At 35.0% G+C, this 21,382-nt stretch overlaps 2 protein-coding genes across 3 annotated transcripts in view; one reads left to right on the forward strand and one right to left on the reverse strand.

Moving 5' to 3' along the window:
• tln1 (talin 1) overlaps window positions 1-21,382 on the forward strand; it is a 1,269,505-nt gene that overhangs the window by 354,350 nt on the left and 893,773 nt on the right. The gene's annotated exons all lie outside the window — the stretch shown is intronic.
• On the reverse strand, window positions 420-21,366 carry dcp2 (decapping mRNA 2). 2 transcript variants are annotated; one of them, NM_200152.1, is given in 11 exon segments: window positions 420-1,418; window positions 3,428-3,479; window positions 3,558-3,638; window positions 6,705-6,834; window positions 11,143-11,238; window positions 11,327-11,439; window positions 13,553-13,705; window positions 13,799-13,897; window positions 13,984-14,111; window positions 17,340-17,491; window positions 21,112-21,366. In NM_200152.1, coding segments are annotated over 11 exon segments (1,194 nt in total). In that variant the 5' UTR covers window positions 21,165-21,366; the 3' UTR covers window positions 420-1,281.

Consider the following 21,382-nt stretch of genomic DNA (forward strand, 5'->3'; position numbering starts at 1 on the left):
GGTTGGGCACCCCCTGTTGGTCTCACTAACACCACTTCCGGCAGCAACCACCATGTGGTCTCCCATCCAGGTACTGACCAGGCACAGCTCTGCTTAGCTTCAGTGTGCGACCATGTAAGAGTTAAAGAGCACTAACTGCTGGCACAATATTAAGAGGAAAATAAATATGCTTTTTTTTTGGAGGCAAACACTTCTGATGACGCTTGCACAAAATTTAAGACCTCTTAAAAACTTGTTCAAGACCTTTTAAAGGGCCTTAAATTCCTCATAATTGATTTATCAACTTTTAATACATTTAAAGACCCCACGGACACCCTAAAAGAGGTAATCCCTAATTATCTCAGATGAGAAGTACTTTAATTACACTAACTAATTACTTTGTAAATAATTACACCCAACAATGAAATAAGAAAATCACATTTACGAAAAAAAGTGTCTTTATTTACCAAAAAAAGAAGAACTGAAGAAAATAAATGACAATACAGACCACTGATAATACGGTTAAGCGAATCACATTGCATAATTTAAAGTCGACTTACCACAGATGTCAGTGCTATTTCACAGAGACAAATATTAATAATATTGTATCATAAACACGGACGGTGTGAAATCCATGATAAACAACATAAACGAAGAAGAACAGAAAACAAATGGCTCCATTGCACAGAAATAAAGAGGAAACAGATTAAACATTATTCACCAAAACAGCAAAATGTGATATGACAAAAATCACAAAGTACGCTGACATTTGGCGACTCTGGACTGCATATAGTGCTTGAACGTGTTTTCTGCTTTAGCACTATGAGTAACATTGACCAATCTGTACAGTACCAGTCATATGATGCTCTTTTTGAGCAGCTTAAACGTCTTATACTTTCACGGTTGTATGTTTAACACAGCAGTGAATACTGAAATGATTCAGCCATAGGAAGTCAACATACAGCTGGTCTGATTGAATCACAATGATAAAACATGAGCAGAATATGCACTTCAGGTGCTCTGAATCCAAGCATTGTTAAACGGGTTAGTTTCTTGACAGAGCACCAAGCGGGATTACCAAGAACAAGTTCTTTAATGACTCAAATGTTCGCCTTTATCATGAAAATCTCATGATTGGAAGTTTTAGCAGAATTATCAAGAACTCAAACTAACAGCATTACAGATCCAGATTAACAGGAACTGACATTTGCGTGTGAAAAAGGAATATTCTGATATATCTGTAGTCTTGGTCCAACAAACAAAACATGTTTGCAGCTCAGAAGATCCAGTTTTAAAAACTAATTAGGACTCGAAGCAGGATTTCATGATGGCGTCTTTGTCGAATTTGAAGCTGAGAAAGGACCGTGAAGAGAGGATGCCCTCGTTTTCCCCATAGCAGTCTGCCTGTCCGTTATAAAGGTAAACATCACCAGCTGCATCTGAAAAACAATAGTGGACAATGTGAGATGAACGCAGTTTAATATGCAGTAAATATTTGATGAACTGGAAGCTCACCGAGACATTAACTTCAATATGATGATGTACTTCCAATTGAAACTGAATATTGAGTAGGAGGCGTGTCCTATGTCCACATAGGGGGATGTGTTCTTTTTACGCATCATGCCCTCATAGCAAACTAACAATAAGAGGGGTGTGGTTCAAAATACTGTGTCTGAAGCATATTGTCAACAGAAAAGGATCGCCACTCCAAATGTGGAAGCAAATGGCCAGACTTTGATTAAAGATGACCAAAACAAACATTTCTTTCAGTGGATTAACTTGCAAAAAATAATTATTTACCTAATGTATGCTAGCAAAATTGGTCAGTGTGTCTTTTTTAGAAACAGATATTGAAAAACGAGTCGTTTTTCGATTTTCATTTTAAAATTAAAAAACAAAAATTGAAATTCAGTGCGTTATTTGAATTTTAAAACGAAAATTAAAAAAAAAACGGCTCGTTTTTTTTTCATGATGAAAAACGGAAAAGCAAAATACAAAAATTATTTGATTTTCACTTTATATTCTGAATAACCAAAAATAAAATGTTTAACAATTATCTTTGTACTTGAATACATTTGAGATGATAAAATTGGGTGAAAATTTTCACTGATTTTTTTTTCGGTGAAAAGTTTGCTGTCTGTTGTATTTGAATTTGAGGATGGGTAGATAATAGCGTTCATGTGTCTTCTGAATACCTGTATCAAAAAATGTATGGCTGAGTTTTTATTATACAATAATTATTCTGTTGATTTTGAATCTTGCACCTAGCAAACATCCTTATTTAGAAAAAAAAAACTAAAACTAATACTGAAACTAATAAAACTAGTAAATCTGCCTCTAAAAACTAATTAAAACTAACTGAATTTGAAAACAAAAAGTCAAAATGAAATAGAAACTAAAACTAATGAAAAATCCAAAGGTATTACAATCTAGGTTCATGAGAGCAAAAGAAAGCAGATGAATACCTACAGTCTATGGCTTGAAGCAACCGTGCCTAGAAACGCAACTGGTGTGTTCGGTTCTTTTTCATATAGACTAGACAAAAAGTTATGCTCCTGCACCCACAGTTCTGCTGCTTTCAAGAGGTCTAGATTTGTCGTTTTTGTAAGCAGCACCGGTTGTTTTCGCTTTAACTATTATTTGAACAGTTTATTATGGCCTAACATTGATCGCGTGTGCGTGATTATCCATCATTCATTGTCACACAGTATGTTTGTCACCTGCTTTCTTTTGCATACAGCTATTTTAGGGGTGAATTATAATTCTTTTCACAGTTATATTGCTTTAATAATATATTAACTTCCCATTTATGTGTAGTTAACTGGTGAACTGAGATCTTTAGCCAGGAAAAAATGCTGTGCATATTTTACATACATGACAATAATTATATTTTTTTGTATGTCAACTGTTTTTTTTTTTTTTTGTTTGTTTTTTAAGAAATGTTTTGTTAAATAATTACAGTAGACAGACATATTTTGCTTGTTTTGACGCATTTGAAATTTGTGGCTAAGAAATAATTCTTTATTTTTAGTGTAGTTAGAGATAAATTTGGTAAATCCTTAATTTTGAACTCTGAAAAGTCATGTGAAATAAAAAATAATTGTAATATGACACTATGAAACCATAATCCATTTGCTCATGCTCATTCAGTAAACTCATATACACAACACACAAAAAGTGAAATGAATGAGGAGGCATGTGGACATAACACAACATCTAAATCAAGTAAACTTAGCAAGTCAAAGTCAAATTCATGCATATAAAATATATTTTCCCAACAAAATTGTGGCTAGTGAAAATGGCGAGTGGCTAGTAACGTTGGAAAACTACTAGCCACAGTGGCTGGTGATCAAAAAAGTTAATGACAAGCCCTGATAATAAGTATATATGAATATTTCTTGTTATACAATCCTATCAGTTATTTCAGAAACTCCAGATTGTAAAGTACCTGCATCAAAGTTATCCTGCAGTCTTCTGGGCTGAAGCTTCTTGTCATCTTTCTACAAGACATTACAGTATTACAGAGCTGTACAGTAAAGCACAGTAAATAATGTGTGTAGCAAGATGACGGATTTTACCTGCTGCTGACTGACACCATTGACTCTTTTCTTCAGGTTTGGAGACTCTTGGTGTTTCCTCCCATTGCCTTTAACATGATTCTGCAATGAAACCCCAGAGCTAATCAACAAATCAGGATTAAAGCCATCCATTCACTTCACAAAGATGTTATCAGGTCACTCATCTATTAAGTTTATTTAATCTGTACAAAAGCAAACCAACTGAACAAATAATTGGTAACGCTTTAGTTTAGGCCACAATTGATACAATTAACTTCTGGCTTATTACCTGCTTAGTATTAAGACATTAACTGTTCATTAGTAGTTATAAAGTATAGTCTTATTCTGCATCCCTAATCCAACTCAAAACCTAAACCCAACTTCTACCTTACTAACAAGAGATGCATCGATCCTGATATATGGATCGGATATCGGTTCAAAACCTCATATTTTTGCTGGATAGAGTATTAGCCAGGTGGCACCGATCCAAATTCAATCTAGCGTGTGCGCTATATTCTGTGTATTATATTCTTGTTCCTATTAGCACAAGAAAGTTATCATGTATGCCCGCTATAAATGTTTTGAGGCCATTCTATTCACTTTATTCTCTGCCGACGAGAGGGCGCTGCCATTTGAATCTTTCGAGACTTCCGGTCTCATTTACTTCCATTCATTTTTTGACGTTAAAAACTGCTCGTTACGCTGCTTGATGTTGCAATTTGATATTTTCTTATTATATTATTCTACTTGGTCTGTATAGTCATGCAAACATTTGTTTGTAGAGCAAGTAGTCTGACAGTTTTCCGCCGTTAATTATTCCTAGTCATTTCTCCCATAGGCGACTGAATCGGAAGTTCTAAGACAATCGTGAAAACAGGCGCTCTTCCGCATTTTAGAATAAGGTCAATAGTTTAATGTTAAATACTGATGAATATTCAAGTGGTTAAATTAATGTTTACTTCAGCGCTTCCCACCGCTGCACCTGTCAATCATTCTCCTTTCATTTACAATCAAACTGTGTGCTCCGATCGTTAATGACAACACAAAAAACTTTTTCCAAGACTATTCGTTCTTTTTAGTTTAAATAATTTACGGGGAAATGGATTTAGTTTTGCATTAAATGGGTAATTTGACCAGCAACAAGGAGTTCATTGACGTTTCTAAATCATGTTGCGCTGTGTCTGTTAGATCAGCAGATTGCATTCGCAACACTGGAGTAAAGAGGGTTATTACCTGCTATTCACACACAAAGTAGGCGTACCTGAAATTATCAATTAGAAAAGGCTCTATAATACATTGGACAGATCCTCGACGCACTGACTTCTTCCCTGCGTGCTGTTCAGATTTGGAAGTGTCTGCAGATACCGGAGGGCTGCATGCTGTGTCTCAGTGATGCATCAAGGGAATCATTCACGCACCGGCTGCGCAGACGTGATGTGCGCCGCTTTGTAAAACAATCCTCACAATGCGTTTCTGTTCTCTCACCTTCCTACTGAGTTTATTCTTCTGAGGAGTGTTGCAAATAGCGAATTTGTAAAGTCTTGTTATTGTGATAAAAGTAGTTGATTAATTAAAAAAAAAAATTTTAACTGACGAGCGCTATATGGATTTAATAAGTAAAACTGGCCTCAGACAATTTAGTCTGCATCAAACCTGCAGGAAAATATCAGGCTTTACTAAAAGCCTGGCTATTTTACCAACAATAAGGGTGAATAGTGTTAGCCTATTATAGATTTTTTTTAAAAATCTGAAAAAAAAAATACATAAGCTGGATCACAAAAGATTATATCAACAGCTATGTTTCCATCCAAAAATGCGATTTGACTTTATGTGCAAAACTGGAATTACGCATAAAAGATGTGCGAATAAAGCAGCGTTTCCATGCAAGTCAAAGCGAACAATATCGTCACACCTCAGAAGGCAATCCTGACACGCAGTGAACGTGCGGTGGCGTTTGAAGGCATGAGACGCGGAGTACAGACGCTCTTGATTCTGGAGGTCATTAATAATAAAATAACGCTGATACTGAGGCGGTTAAGGTGTTTTAGAATGACCAAAACAACATTTTGAAAACAGATGTTTTACAATGTGCTCGGCCACATTATTATCATCACATGATCTCTTATAACAAAGTAATATGACTTTAATGCGCATAATGGAATTTGTTCGGTAAAAGTTTGCATCATAGTTTATGCACAATTTTTTTAATTATTAATTTTTAATTATTAATTTTTATAATTAATAAAAAGTTTTTCCTCATCAGTTATGTTTTATGTGCATTTTCAAAATGTATGCACATCTTGCCGTATCCATCAACCGTTTTTTATGCGCATATCCAAAATTAACAAAAAAAAAAAGGTGGATGGAAACGTAGCTATTGTCATAACGAATGCTCAAATAATGTAGCCTATAGTTTACAGCAAGCATTATGTTTTTAATTAGATTGTGCTGTCTGTCATATACAGTAGGCCTATAGGTGTTATTTTTACTAAAGAAGATATATTATTTGAGTTCATCACCAGAACTATAGAAACTGTTTTATACTTATTTTATGCTTAGATAGATAGACAGACAGACAGACAGACAGACAGACAGACAGACAGACAGACAGACAGACAGATAGATAGATAGATAGATAGATAGTTAGTTAAGTAATAGTTAGTAATAGTGTTAGTTAAGAGTTTGTTAATACAGTATATTGTGGTCCAAACTAAAGTGTTACCAAATAATTGATATATGAACTGCAAACACAATTCTAGCTTTTTTGGCTATTTTCCTAGTAATTACCATTTTCATAGTAATTACCACTTTTTTTTTTTAAATGGCCACCTTGGTCACCACCCATCTTAAAAAGTTAACCCCCTCACATATACTAATGGGCCACAAACAGGACGGTAATATCACCAACCATTCTGATTTTATTAAGGTGTATCAAAATAAATGGCCCACCCTGTAGTATAAATACCCTCATCATGTCTTGAATTAAAAAGAACAATTAGATTTTCTTCCTACTAAGGGCTGAATTCCAAAACGCTTATTTGACTTAAATGTTAATCTGGTTTCAAGTCTGAAGGTGCGATTTTGCAACGCTTAAAGTTTACCGTAAGAGCTGTTTTACTAATTTTGGTTTAATTTATGTACAAATGTTATTTAATGATCTGAACCTACCTTGGGTTTAAGCACATCTGCTAACTCGCTCTGGGAGGTTTGTACAAATATTTTCTGTTTCTGCTTTGACCAGCTGTCAGCGGACACTGGAGACGATTCCACCAATAACTGAGATCTCCTGGGCTTAGAGCTGAGCAGAGGAAAAAAACAGAATTGTGTCATAATCACAACAATCATCTGATCGCATAAATGACAGCCAAACCCAGAAGGTCCAACAAACACAATGTAACTCACTAGTAAACACCATTTAGAGCGCATGCGTCAAACTCTGCAGTTAAGTTTCATCCCTAATTAAACACATCTGATCAAACTAATTGAGTCCTTCAGGCTTGTTTGAAACCTACAGGTAAATCAGTGGTCACACTGGACTTTTCTCCCCACAGACTTCCATTCATACGCATGCAAATTCGTCAGACCGGAAACGCAAGGTCATGTGTCAAATTTCGCAGTTCACTGCATTGCAAAGTTCAAGCTTGGTGAACTCTGACCTGCGAAATCACATCACTTGACTGCATGAGACCAATTGAGGATTAAAACATGCCCTCTCAAAAATTTTTAATATGGAGCAATCACTCACTTTTTTAAATGTCTAATCATCTTGTTTAATCCCGCCCCTTTTAACAGCGCCGTATGACAGAATTTCGCAAGCTCAGACTCTAGTGTGACCGCAGCTTAAGTGTGTTGGAGCAGGGTTGGAACTAAACTGTGCAGGGCTGTGACCCTCCAGAAATTGAGTGTGACACCCCTGATTTAGAGGTTCAGGGGAAATGAGAATAAAGAGAAAAGAAAACTAAAACTGTAACATTTACTTCTAAAAAGAGATTTAAAGGTGCAGTGTAGATCTAGGTATTGCAGTTCAAATTGAAAATATTGAATAGGTTTTTTTTTTTCCTGGCCAATATCCCTCCAACATGGTGCATATGCATGTTGCCAGATTTATGACACCAACAGATCACGAGTGTGCTTAGCCATAGAGTCTTACAATGTAAGCTACTAAGCTAGTGTTTACATATGTAATACTTTATTCTGCGTCTCACTTTGATGCTGCTGCTGCTGTGACATTCTCAGCGGCGCACACATATATTGAAGCAGCCTTCATGACTTAAATGAATTAAGCAGTGTTTTCTACCAACGCAACCCTGGGTGCCAAAACATAATTGGCTGAACTGCCAGAGGGCGGGATATAGAGACCAAAACAAACTGACATGGATCACCCTTTTTCAAAAGGACAATAACCGACTTTAGCATAGTTTTTTCAGGTAAACTAGTAGGTTCAATTAGCATGTTTCTTAAATATCTGCTCATATATTATGGTGTTTTTATGCTTAACCTCCTAGGGCTTAGGCCGTACTCACACTAGGTACAGTTGCCTCGAACCGGGCCAAAGCACGCTTGTCCCCCCTCCCGTCTCCCGCGACGGCCTGCGCTCACACCACAAATGGGCCTCGGCACGCTTACGTCATCGCTGCTGTGCTGTTTACTGAGAAGCGCTCTCTCACTCAGCAGCACAGTGCAGATTTCTCTAGTTATATCGTTTCAGTGGTTTGTTATGTAGTGACATGCAGTCAAATATTTTGCCAAACAGTCCTTAAGAATGCGGTGACACGCAGTCAGATATTTCGCCAAAGAGATCCGCCACTTTTGGTGCTCATAAACAATCATAAAGCCCTCGTGCTGCAGGAATGAGAAGGTCTGCTGAAGCCGCGCAGCTGTCTTGCTGCGAGGAGTTCTCATCTTTAATAATCTACGGCAGTTTGCGTTTAATGAACAGTAAGTATGATTAATAAATCCGTATGAAACAGACCCGTAAAAGTCATGTCTCGCGCCAAAGCCCAAGTGAACCTGTCTGTAACAAAATATAAAGCATTCAGTGTCATTCTGCAACTGTTTTGCAGTAAATGCAAAGTCCCAAACTCTATTTTTAACTGTCCAAAATGGGAAAATTTGTTTTTACTCTCTGATAGTCAAAACATGTTCAAAAATGACCACGAGTCGACATACATGGACATCATTTTTCTCTAAAAGTACATTATATCAAAAGATGATCCTTAGGTTTTATTCTAATTAGGTTCAAATAAGCCCAAATAGCAAAGAGAAATAAAAAATGCATGTAAAAAAACAGCTTGGGCCTTAAGAGGTTAAGAAGTTCTACTTTTATGCAGTATCTCTAAAACACACTTGCTAAAGTCCCCATTTTCTGGTTGCAACAGTTACCAGTGTGCCACACAGAGGCTAAAAAGGTCTATTTAAGAAGAATTCGCTGAAAGTTCTAAAATTGAAGATGAAACATTTGTATACTGTTGAGCATATAATGTGAAATGTAGTCATCATATAGTATAATGCCTTGACAAATGCATAAATAACCTTATTATAAGCTCAATTAACACAATGTGCCATGTAAAAGACTGAAGGAGGAACACACACAAGCCTTAGCAAGCATGTCAACTTCAACTCTGTTTACCCTTACAGAGCAGTTTAAAAAAAAAAACCTTTGAACTAACAAGCTAACTGGTTAGCATCTTAAGTTTACACTGATCCGTCAACCCTGCTGTTCATACGTCCAAGTTTGCAACCAGTATGCGAGCTTAATATTATAAATTTTTATTAACGGAAAAAGTATGCAGGTGACCTACTTCTTCCTGAAATTTAAGTTGCACATTTAATGGATACTTTTATTATACCATGAGGCCACAGGAGAAAATGTATGAATAGGAATGAATAGTGGAGGTGATGTAATAATGACAACATTACAGATGTAGTACATCCGAATTCCATCCATACAATTTACATTCACACTACATACACAATAAGCTTTTCTAATGGTTGTAAAGTACTTAAGTAGTAGCAATTTTGTAGCAAGTAGCAATTTTGGACGCAGCTATAATTTTCACATGATTTCATACCCTGATAGGAATAGCCACCTGCAGGGCAAAACTACATGTTCCTCTACTGACCAGGGGTTCGTTTCCCAAACATCGACGTAACTTGCGGCTGAACTATCATAGTACAATGCATCGTTTGGGAAAAGAAAGATATAGTGACGAGTGTTTCCCAAAACCCATAGTTTCTCTGTCGCAGATTCATTGCTTGAACCACAATAGTTATATCGTAAAACGCTCATAATGACGCTCTAAACTGGGTGGAGTAACTACTTCTTTAGAGAAAACGCCATAATTGATTTGTGCAAATGATATTGTTTTACACGCACACACATGTAAAATAAAATCCAATATTAGATTTGGTAAAAACATGCACTCGCTTTCCATATTAACTGAAATATATGTAAATGGCACATAGGGCCTGTGAAGTTGAACATTACATATCCTATTCTAAAATATATCACTTACAAAAGCTAACATTTATTCTAATATCATATAAATCATATACTTAAATAAATAATGAGGTTATTTATTATAAAATGAAATTTAATATTTATTATTTATTAGAAATGAAAAAAAATCATACTTTAATAATAATGTTAATGATGATGATGATTTAAAAGAATTAAAAATTAAAAGAATTATCGTATGCTTTTTGTTTTCACAAGCTTTGGAGACGTAACATAAATTCTGCTTTTAAATAATAGGTCACCTATAGCTTTCGCCATGAAGCTGTGTTCAAAATGACATCAATGTTTTCAAAGTGCACTGCGAAGGGAGCACAATTGTAAACATGAAGATCGCTAAAACTAAACTGTAAAAATAGTTTGGCAGCAAATTAAACCTAAGAAAGATGACCCTAATGCTTTTTTTATTTTTAAAAAATTCCAACTTTGAATGTTAGAATGTTCTAAATGAATAGGGCATAGGGGGGATAAGTGGGAATAGAACACAGCCAGGAACTATGTTTTAAACTACAGCTCCAGAGGTGTAGTTGCAAGTGCTCAGGTTTGTGACGCAGTTTGCGAATGTTCATTGGAGCGACGGGTTTGGGTAATGGCAAATTAAAAAACTATATTTGTAACGACGGAACTTTCGACTTTAGTTAGCTAATGATGGTTTTGGGAAACACACCCCAGCCTGGGACATGCATATTAATGATTTCATGTGGAACTTCAGAGTCTGTTTATAATTTTATCTGACCTGTTTTTACACTCACATGATTTACATACGAACAAGGAAACAATGGTGTTTGAGGCTCACAGTATATCATTTCCAAGTTCTGAACACTAACTATTCAGATATGCCAAGACTTTATTTCTACAGTACCTTTAAAGAAATCAGACAGGTCTGTACTTCAGTTCTGCGTTTCACCCTCCAGGTCATGCTACTAGTCATCTGACTGAAAACTAAGAATTATTATAGTTTGTAAACACTATTTCAACGCACTAGAAGCTTTTTATGCAAATATAATATCTAAACATGATGGTGAATGTTTTCCCTGTGGAAAATAAGTAAAATATGATGGTTAAGGGTTTCTATGGCAACAATCACCGTACCGGAATGGTTTGCATGGTGTGCTGCCATTGGACGCAAAATCCTCATCACTGCTGGTCGACTCTCCTTTGTGTTTGGCAATCCATTCTTTGAGCTGCCTGCAGACGGGCACATTACAGCTCAGTTACACTTCACCCAAGCAAAAACACAAGATTCTCATTAAAGAGACAAAAAGAGAAGATGTACCTCATGAATGGAATAGCCATGAAAAACTTGTTAGGAGCCAATCCAAGCTTGGATTTAGGAGTCATATCGTTCCTGTGGCAAGGCAGTTTTTCCACTGGAAACCATTCAATGTTCTGTCAGGAATCAAAACAGCAGAGAAATTAAAAGGGTAGTTCACCCAAGAATGAAAATTTCTTATTATTTACACTCAAGTGCCTCTAAATCAGGGGTGCCCAAATGTTTTCTTATATAAGCCAAAAACTAAACTTTTTTTAAAACTAAACTAGAGCTGTGGGCCAAAGTTAAATATGCCAAACTGAATTACATTAAAATGACCATTTGTAATTTCTCATGTACTACCGTATTATTTTTAAATAACTTAAAAACGTTGCTTTAAAACATAATAAATAATGATGCAGTATCATTTTTAATGTTTAATAATGAACATGTAAACAACCCAGTTCTCAAAAGGTAATATAGGTGTGATTTACTCTTTTATCTCCTCACATAATCTAACTTCAGTAATGTCGAAACAACAATGGGAAAATGAACTTGAGTTGATTCTCTCAGAGGACATTTAGCAAGACATTATAAATAAAATTCACTCAACTTCAATTTGTTTGCAACATACAATTATTCAGTTTAAAGTGGTACATCGCCTACATTGGAAAAAAAACTAAATTAGCCAAATTAGCCCTTATGTAATAGATGTGAAGTAGAGATAGCTAATCACACAAAAATTTTGGTCATGTTCTAAAATGACCAAGTTCTGGCAATTATTATTTAATTTCTTTTCAAATGTATCAATTGACTATTGCCCTATTGAAGGAATATTTGGTTTAATTACAGATCCCAGTTTATACAATAATACCAAAAGCATGATTTATTTTTCAACATTAATTGCTAGACGTCCTATACTGCTTAAATGGAAGGACAAATTTCCTAAACTTTAAATCATTGGATTAGGGATCTTATGTACCATCTTACAATGCAGACTTCGCAGATTTGCTCTGGGTTGTTCTTTTTACACACATCATTGTGTTATGTTTGATCTGCTGCAGTGGCCATCTTTGCACACAAGATGTCATATTAAAGAAAAAGAATTAAAGGATTAAAATATTACAAAAATTATTATTTTCTAGCCTACATAAATATAAAAACCATACTTTCATGCCTTCTTCATCTCGGGGGGCTTTTAAAGTTTATTCATAACAATTTGCTTTTGTGTAATGTTATCATTATTAGCAGTATTATTTATTATATGCATACTTATATTTGTTTAATTAAAAACAAGCTTAGATTTGCTTTATCTATTTCTATTTGATTAGATTAGGTTTTAGACCATAGAGGGCACAGCATGTGTATTAAGAAATAACTCAGTTTTTTGACCACACTTCATTATTATTGTTCATTTATTCGTTTGCTGGAAATTAGAACTAAATTTAGAAATAGTTTGAAACAAATCTTTGCTCTTAACAAACTAAATAAGTATAGACTAATGGATATCTGTCCGTACAACACGTTTCCCTATCCACGAGAGTGAAAGCGAAAGTAAATAATGAGGAAGCTCATCTCTCTCTTGCTGGATGCTCTGTTTAACTGTTTTCTCTCTAGTGAAGTGTTCTGTTTTTCCACTTACAAAGTCCGCCATGTAAATAGCAAATGCGTTATGGCGCGGCGCAACTGACTTTTAAAGGGAATGGGAGATGAGACTCTGATTGGTTTATTCTCAAAACACACCCATAACTCATTAAGAGAATAAGCTCAACCCTGTTAGACCATGCGCCACGGCGCAAAGCAGATTTTTCTGTCCTTAAAATAGCAAAAGTGGATTCTGACACACCGTTAATGCGTTTGCGCCCTGCGCTTTGGACTTTGCACATGGATCGTCAAAATAGAGCCAATTATGTTTAAGGGTCTAATATATTGGAATAATTTACCTGCTAACATTCGATCCATTACATCATGTTTAAGCAAAGTCCATAAGAATCTTTAATTCCAACAGACTCGATAATTACTGAAAGCTATTAAAAGTCAAAATAACACAATGGAAAGCTGTGAAAAAATTGATTTTAAGCATGTTTTGTGTTAGTTTGTTTATTTATTTATTGCTACATAAGCAACTCATGACTTTTTCATGGCTATTTTAAGATCACTGCCCCCGATTCTTTCTTTCATTTGAATCTGAAGTTGTAACAAACTGGCAATAAATATATTTTGACCAAAAAAAAAAAGTCATATACACACCCTAATTTCTTTTCTGGTCTTTGGGTTGAACTTGGTGTCTTTAGGAACTCCTGGTATAATGTACAATCGAGCCAGCTGATCTGAAATCCTCTGCTCTATATACGTCTTCTTGCAAATACGATCTCTGATGTCAAATCCTGTCTCTTCTAAAACCTGAAAAACAACATTGACATGGTTTCCATTATATTGACCTATAAATACACAAGATCTTGGTTTATTTTTTTGAAGCCAAGGAAAAGTGCATACTTCTCTCACAGCGCAGTCATGGAAAGCCTCATCTTCATTGACTTTTCCTTTAGGAAAACCCCAGCCAGACTTGGCCAAATAACCCTGGACCATCAACACCTTCAGGCAGAAAACAAAACTTCAATAAGAACATCAGGATCTTTAAAGTAATGCGGTTATAAATCTTTCAGCAGATGTAAACTTGCATTGTCAAGTGTTTCATCCAGAATAATGGCACCAAATGTAGGCACACCCATCTTATATTCTTTCCACTGTTCTAAAACCTTCTGAACATCCTCTCCTTGGGGCAGCAGGAATGGACAGTGACTAAAAAGTGATTGCAATGTTAAGGAAAGATGCAGAAAGAAAAAATGTTTTGGATGAATTTCCATCCAACGTCATCCTTTACCTCATAAATGAAAACTTCATTGACATTGATTACAATAAAATAATGTGTACTTTTATAATATACAATTCAAATCATACACGTTTAAAAGTCTTGTAATAACCATCAGCACACTCCAGGGTTTTTCCACTGAGTATTTCAATGAGTGCTCAATTAATGGCTGAGATGAAAGAAAAAAAGATTTACAGGCCAGGGGCATCTAAAAATCTATTTAGATATACTGCGCTCAACATACGAGTATAGCCCTCACAAATCATTTTATATAGAAAGCTTTACAATATTGTATTTGTGCATACGAATAGACCCTTTTCACATGAAGCCACTCGATGTCCGGTTTCACTCCACGCAGTGTATCATGACTTCCACCTACACAGAACTCCATAGAGAACTCACCCAGACAGCTGTATATTTACTACCGATACCGTTAGACTGTGACTACGACTGTTTTCTGTTGTCTGCATTCAAGGTGAGACATCTGACTTATAAAAGAAAAAAATCACATTACAGATCATCCAGATTTCTGCTTGAACCAAGAAAACAGGACTTTAAACAGAGTCTATTGTATTGTGTTGCTGTCTTTACTGCGGATGAAGTTGGTATTTGTCAAATAAAGATTTTAGATGTTTACAGGGGTGCTGAACATTTTTTAATGTCAGATTTATTTTTTTAAATTTTTTTATGTACTGAAGAATAAGTAATAAATAAAACTAAGTATTTTACTGTGGTTGTTTACAGTGGAGAGCTGATTGACAAACATTACCATTATTCACATTCTCAGTTTTCTATGTAGGTATTTTATTCATGAACATAAAACATTCATGTCGATTTAATATTCAAATTAAACTAAATAGAATAACAGCGTTGTATGCGACTCTTACTAATCAAACTAAATCATTATAAAAATGTACAATTACATCAAGAAGACAGCATTATATTACAGTATTATTAGATTCTGAATTTATTTGTATCATTATTAATTAAAAGGTAGTACAGATATCAAATTAAATCCACCCAAAAGGTGGCTAAATGAATAAAGGAGAGGCATGAAAATTAATAAGGAGGCATGTGGACATAACACAAAATCTAAAAATAAAGTAGTTTGGACTCCATATTTGGACTATTTGGAACCTAGTTTTTGCCCTATTATGCTGAAAGGAATATTGGAACTGTATCGGTATCTGAAAAACAAGCAATGTTATTATCATTTTTTTCTGATCTGTTCAATGTGGGATAGTGCTGTTTTAATGCCTTGTTTCCACTGACTAGTACAGTACGGTACGGTTCGGGTTGGTACGGGTCACCTTTATCAGGCTTGAGTTTCCACTACCAAGGGTACCCTTTTGGTGGGCGTGGTGTATGACAAAGTTTCAGTCGACGTCATGCTCGCTCGAGAAAATGTCTACAATAAAGCTGCACAGGTCGCTCACATATCATATGAAAAGCACTTCTCACAAAACAGACGCTTTACACACATAGACACTTCTGTATAAATGTTTATTACTAACATTTCTATGAACATGAGTTGATTATAACTGCAGATCAATGAGAGTGTGAAACAGCCTACTGTAACGTCTGTAATTATTTTAAATAAATAAAAAAATGAACATATATGAACACATACAGATACTTACAGTCTCCGATATGTTACGAACTACAGAAAAAGTACACACAGCAGACATTTCGTCCTTAATTAGGTTCAAAACAACACAAAGTATAGCCTACAGTCAGTGAAAACCTCTCATCTGTTTCTGTAATCTTTAGCAGCACATGTAGCCTCTGTTAGAGAGTCATTCCATTGTTCTCAGTTCATATTAGTCCAAAAGGTGATGATAAAAATTAAAACAAGGCAGTTTGTTCAGTTTGCTGAAGAAATAACGTGCTCCTTGGTTTCCTCTTTTTTCCGCGCTCCACTCTCGCGTTTGTCCTTTTCTTTTTGAATGTGTCATTCTCGCGTTTGTCAGCTTTTCACAGGATCGGGTTTTCAAAGCTTGTCAATAATTAAGCGCAAGTTATTATCATCAACTCAAGAGGTTTGTTTTTTCAGATATAGACGCGCAGTGAGCGCAAGTAAACTCTCGCTGTGTGTTTCAAACATGGCGGGTCCTTTGTTTACATTCTGGCTTGTTGCCTAAGCGAATGACGTATCTCTGTAAACTAATAGCGTTCAGCTGCGCATCTAGCTCCGCCTTTTGATACCCTTTCTTGTGTTTGGGACCCTTTCAAAAGGGTGCCAAAAAAGTGGTACGGTACGGTTTGGTTCGGTACGCCTTTGAACAGTGGAAACGGCCATAAAAGCGTACCAAACCGAACCGTACCAATCAGTGGAAACAAGCCATTATATGTAATTGAGCTTTTTTTCCTTTTCTTCCCTACATTGTTTTGTGTTGTTATTTTGTGTGTGTGTCTTTTGAAGATGTTTTGTTATGTCTGTATTGTAGTGAAAATCCAATAAACATAATTATAAAAAAAAAAAAATCAAGTAATTTTAGCATGTCAAAGTCAAATTCAGGGGTGCCCAAACTCTGTTCTGTAGGGCCAGTGTCCTGGAGAGTTTAGCTTCAACCCTAATCAAACTCACCTGAATCAGCTAATCAAGCTCTTGCTACAGATACTAGAAACTTGCAGGTGCAGGTGTGTTGAAGGAAGTTGGAACTAAACTCAGCAGGACACTGGCCCTTCAGGACCGAGTTTGGACACCCCTGGTCAGATTAATGTATATAAAATATATTTTTCCAACAACAAAAGTGTAGCTAGTGAAAATGGTGAGTGGCTAGTAATGCTGGACAACTACTAGCCACAGTGGCTGGTGATCAAAAAAAGTTAATGTGAAGCCCTGGTCACAACCTATAAAACCAAGTATTATATGCACATTTCCACCCCCATTCTTGTGAGTGCGTCACGTTTTTAAATGAGACCCGAGCAAAGAATAACATTCAGTCTCTTGTATGTTTTGTGTGAGCATTATCAAAATGTTACCATAGATTTAAAAGATCCGTTTTGTCACTGATATTTTTTCAAATAGTTTCCTTTGTCTTTAGCAGAACAAAGAAATGTATGCAGGATTGCAACAACCTGGAGGAGTATAAATGAAGGCAGAAAACATTTCGTTTTTGGGTGAATTGTTGAATGCTATATTAAAATGATTCTTAAGGATATCAGCCTTGGCGAAGTCTCTTATCCCACACTGAGGTAGTCCTGGTGAATTCTGCATGCAGAAGTCCAGGTAAAACCAATGGGCGAGCTCAATCTGGAAGCAAACTCTGATGGCATTGTCCCTCTCCTCGCTGGGGATGTGAAGAATGAAGCGACTACAGGATAAAAACCACACACACACACACAAACATTAATACTATAATAAATGTAAATGTAATTATCGGCCGATATCGATGTCCAGCTGAACGATCGGAGCATCCCTAGTTCTCACTATAATCAAGTTATTACATGCGTATTACTATACCACTGGCTGTTTATTTGTACATAAAATACATTACACTCTACTTTAAAGGGACAGTTCGCCTAAAAAAAAATTCTGGCATAATTTACATTTGTTTTTTTGTACTAGCACAAAAAAATATAGTGAAAAATGTTTTCAACCATGTAACTCTTGACTTCCATAGTATTTGTTTATCCTACAATGGAAGTCAATGGTTACAGGTTTCCAGAATTCATCAGTATATCTTCTTTTGTGCTCAACAACAACAAAAAAGTGGAATGTAACAAGTAAAGAGTGAGTAAATGATGGCAGTTTTCATATTTGGGTGAACTATCACTTTAATAACTATTAATAAGCAGCCAATTGAGAGTCAATGGAGCTAAATGTAATAGTTAATGTAGAAGAATTGTACATTATACAAGAATTGTATCTTAAATTATTATTATTTTTTTTAAAAGGGGGAGGGAAAAAATAATCACAGCGCAGTGAGCTTTATGCATGTAGGGAAGGCAAATGTTATTACGGAATACTTAACGATAAAAAGATATCTTATAATTAATAATTTGTTGATATTATTACAATTCTACATTCATAAATGTAATTAGGCATGGTATAAGATTCTGATGGTATGATAACCTTGGATAAAAATATCACGGTTTCACGATATTGTAATTGCTGCTCTAAAATATACATTTAAATGTCCGGATAAAAAACTAAAACTTTTTCCTCCTTTGAACACAATATATTTTATTTTGAGAAACATTTATAATATTTTGAAGCAGTAAACATGTCAGGCTAAATAATTCAAATAAATCATTGACTATTGCTGTCCTTAGTTTAAAAAATAATAATTTCTTTCAACCTGAAAAGGCATTTTTGGAGATCTTTTCTGCTGGAGATACCGCTGTTCATAAAAAAAACGATATATAGAGTTTGTACACATTTTTACTACTAAAATTCTATGACTTTTCAAAGACTTTTCCAGAACTTTCAAGCACATTTTCATGACGTAATGTTTCAAGTAATGTCAACATATCGATGGTAAATAATAAAAAAAAACAATGATGTTCAAATTTATTACAGCATATCATAGAACACAACAATCTATTTTGTTTCAGTTTGTTTTTATCTATGTAAAATTGTGTTTAATAATGCTTACACAGCACTAACAATGTGAGAGCAAGTTTTTGGCCAAGAACAGAAAAGTAGAAAAGACAACTAACCAATATTGAATATTGTGCAATATTGTGATGTGTGCATCCGCAATAGTCACATCACAGGATATGCAATGTTGAGATTATAGTTTAATATAGAGTTTAATCATAGTGGAGTAAAAGTTTATCATCTGCACGCATTTTTAAAGAGATAGTTCACCCAAAATTACCTACCATTTTCATTATACTCTTCAGTTGTTTTAAACATTTATGAGTTTTCTTTTTTAATGAACACAAAGAGAATAAAATTTAATAACTGCTATAGAATTGAAACAAGTGAAGTGTGAGTAAATAGTTAGAACATTTTAATCTTTGAGTGGACTGTCCCTTTAAGGCCTGTGACTGTGTGAACATTTCAATATTTCAGAGTTTAAAACATCCGGCCAGAAAAAATGTTTTGTGACTTTAATAAAGATTAAATAATAAACAATGAAGACTATGCAGTGCTGATTATTCAATATGTGTACCTGAATAGTGAAAACTTTAACACTATAATTTACTTTTATCTTTACTATATTTTATTTATCTCTGCTTGTGATTTATTTGTTATATATTATTTGTGATTCCCTCCTCTACAAAATCCCCCCAATCTATCCAAATAAACCTGTTAAATCATCTAGTGAAATTGTATTCACATCGCAATATACATCACAGAAATACAAAATACCGTAATGTCAGAGTTTTCCAATATCGTGCAGCCCTGATTCAAGTGTACAGATATTTATTTAACTAATTTACATCACTTTTCTAAAACTTTTGGATTTGTCTGTTTTTCCAAAACTTTTCCAGCCCTGGAAAATGCCATAACTTTTCCAGGTTTTCAATGAGCGTATGAACCCTGTATATGGCAGAAAGTTTTACAAAGTTTTAAGGTTTTAGTATTAAAACCTTGAGTTGTCCAAACTGCAGTTTACCTTGAAAACAGTTATCGTCTCATGCCTACGTGTAATTTTTTCTAAATTCCCCCAAGACTAGTGGTGCTTAAAGAAAAATGTGTAATAAGAGAGACATTAAGAGAGATGAAAAGCCGAAATGCTAGATATTTATATTCATTATTTGGAGATTTTGGTTTCATATTGTGAGAACTTCAACTCGCCTGCTATATATTTTTTCTTTAGCATTTATTTTATTCATAATTATTTTTTTCTCTCGATATTTTATTTATTTACAGTTGAAGTCAGATTTATTAACACCCTTGGATTTTTTTTTCTTTTTTAAATATTTCCTAAATGATGTTTAACAGAGCAAGGAAATTTTCACAGTATGTCTGATAATATTTTTTTTCTTCTGAAGAAAGTCTTATTTGTTTTATTTCGGCAAGAATAAAAGCAGTTTTTAATTTTTAAGAACCATTTTCAGGTCAAAATTATTAGCCACTTTAAGCTATATTTTTTGATAGTCTACAGAACAAATCATCATTATACAATATTTGCCTAATTACCCTAACCTGCCTTGTTAACCTAATTAAGCCTTTAAATGTCCCTTTAAGATGTATAGAAGTGTCTTGAAAAATATCTAGTGAAATATTATGTACTGTCATCATGGCAAAGATAAAATAAATCAGTTATTAGAGATCAGTTATTAAAACTATTATGATTAGAAATGTGGTAAAAAAAAAATTTGCTCTCCGTCAAACAGAAATTGAGAAAAAAAAATAAATGAGCGGGCTGATAATTCAGGGGGGCTAATAATCTGACTTCAACTGTATATATGTCTTCAACTTGTTTGTTATCTCAGTCTTTTGTTTACTTTAAAAAGTATTAATACCTTACTGTTCATGATCTGTTAATGAAAATGTTATCACCGGAAATGCGGAAACCGTAGTACGGAAGTAGTTCTACAAGTAGTCAGTCAATTGACCGTTTAGGTCGAAATGAGAAAATAATTAACAGCAGCTATTAATATACTCTTCTTCAGACTGCAGGACAGCACAGTGTTTACAAACATGTACAGCCAACATATAGACGAATTGGCACGTGTCCAAAACTGCAGCTGACTTAAAACGCGCATGTGATGCACAACACAAACATCCTGCAGCCTCAAAACGCACCAATGATAAACAAAAGCGCAGAGCTCACTGCGAAGGTATCTTCTTCAATCCCTTAAAGTCTGTCTACGTTAGTGGCTTCATTTATGTATTGCAACACATCCTTACAACAAAGACAGTTACACAGCACTCGACTGCTCAAACTAACTTAATTTGAACGCATATTAAACCTACAGTACAGTTAACGTTACTTTTAATCATGCTGTCATATGTGAGTGTATTCTGTCGGTTTACCTGCAAAGGTCATCCAGTAAACCTCTTGGAATCTCCCCTCTTTTTGTCTCCATGTTAAGGGTAAAAACATCCCGAACAAGCAAGACTAGTGCATTAAAAACAGCGCAAAGCTACCAAACTTGCGTGCTTCGCATTTATAATACGTGACTCAAGTCCATATTTCTGGCTAGTCAAACACTTGACGTTAAAAGAGCAGGCAGCGCTGGGGAATTTATAACTACGACGCCGATGCTAACTGGCTAAAAATATAGCAACGCGAATTCGTGGACGC

The sequence above is a fragment of the Danio rerio genome, chromosome 10, assembly GCF_052040795.2.
Source record: "Danio rerio strain M-AB ecotype USA chromosome 10, GRCz13ab, whole genome shotgun sequence".
NCBI classification, from domain to species: Eukaryota; Metazoa; Chordata; class Actinopteri; order Cypriniformes; family Danionidae; genus Danio; species Danio rerio.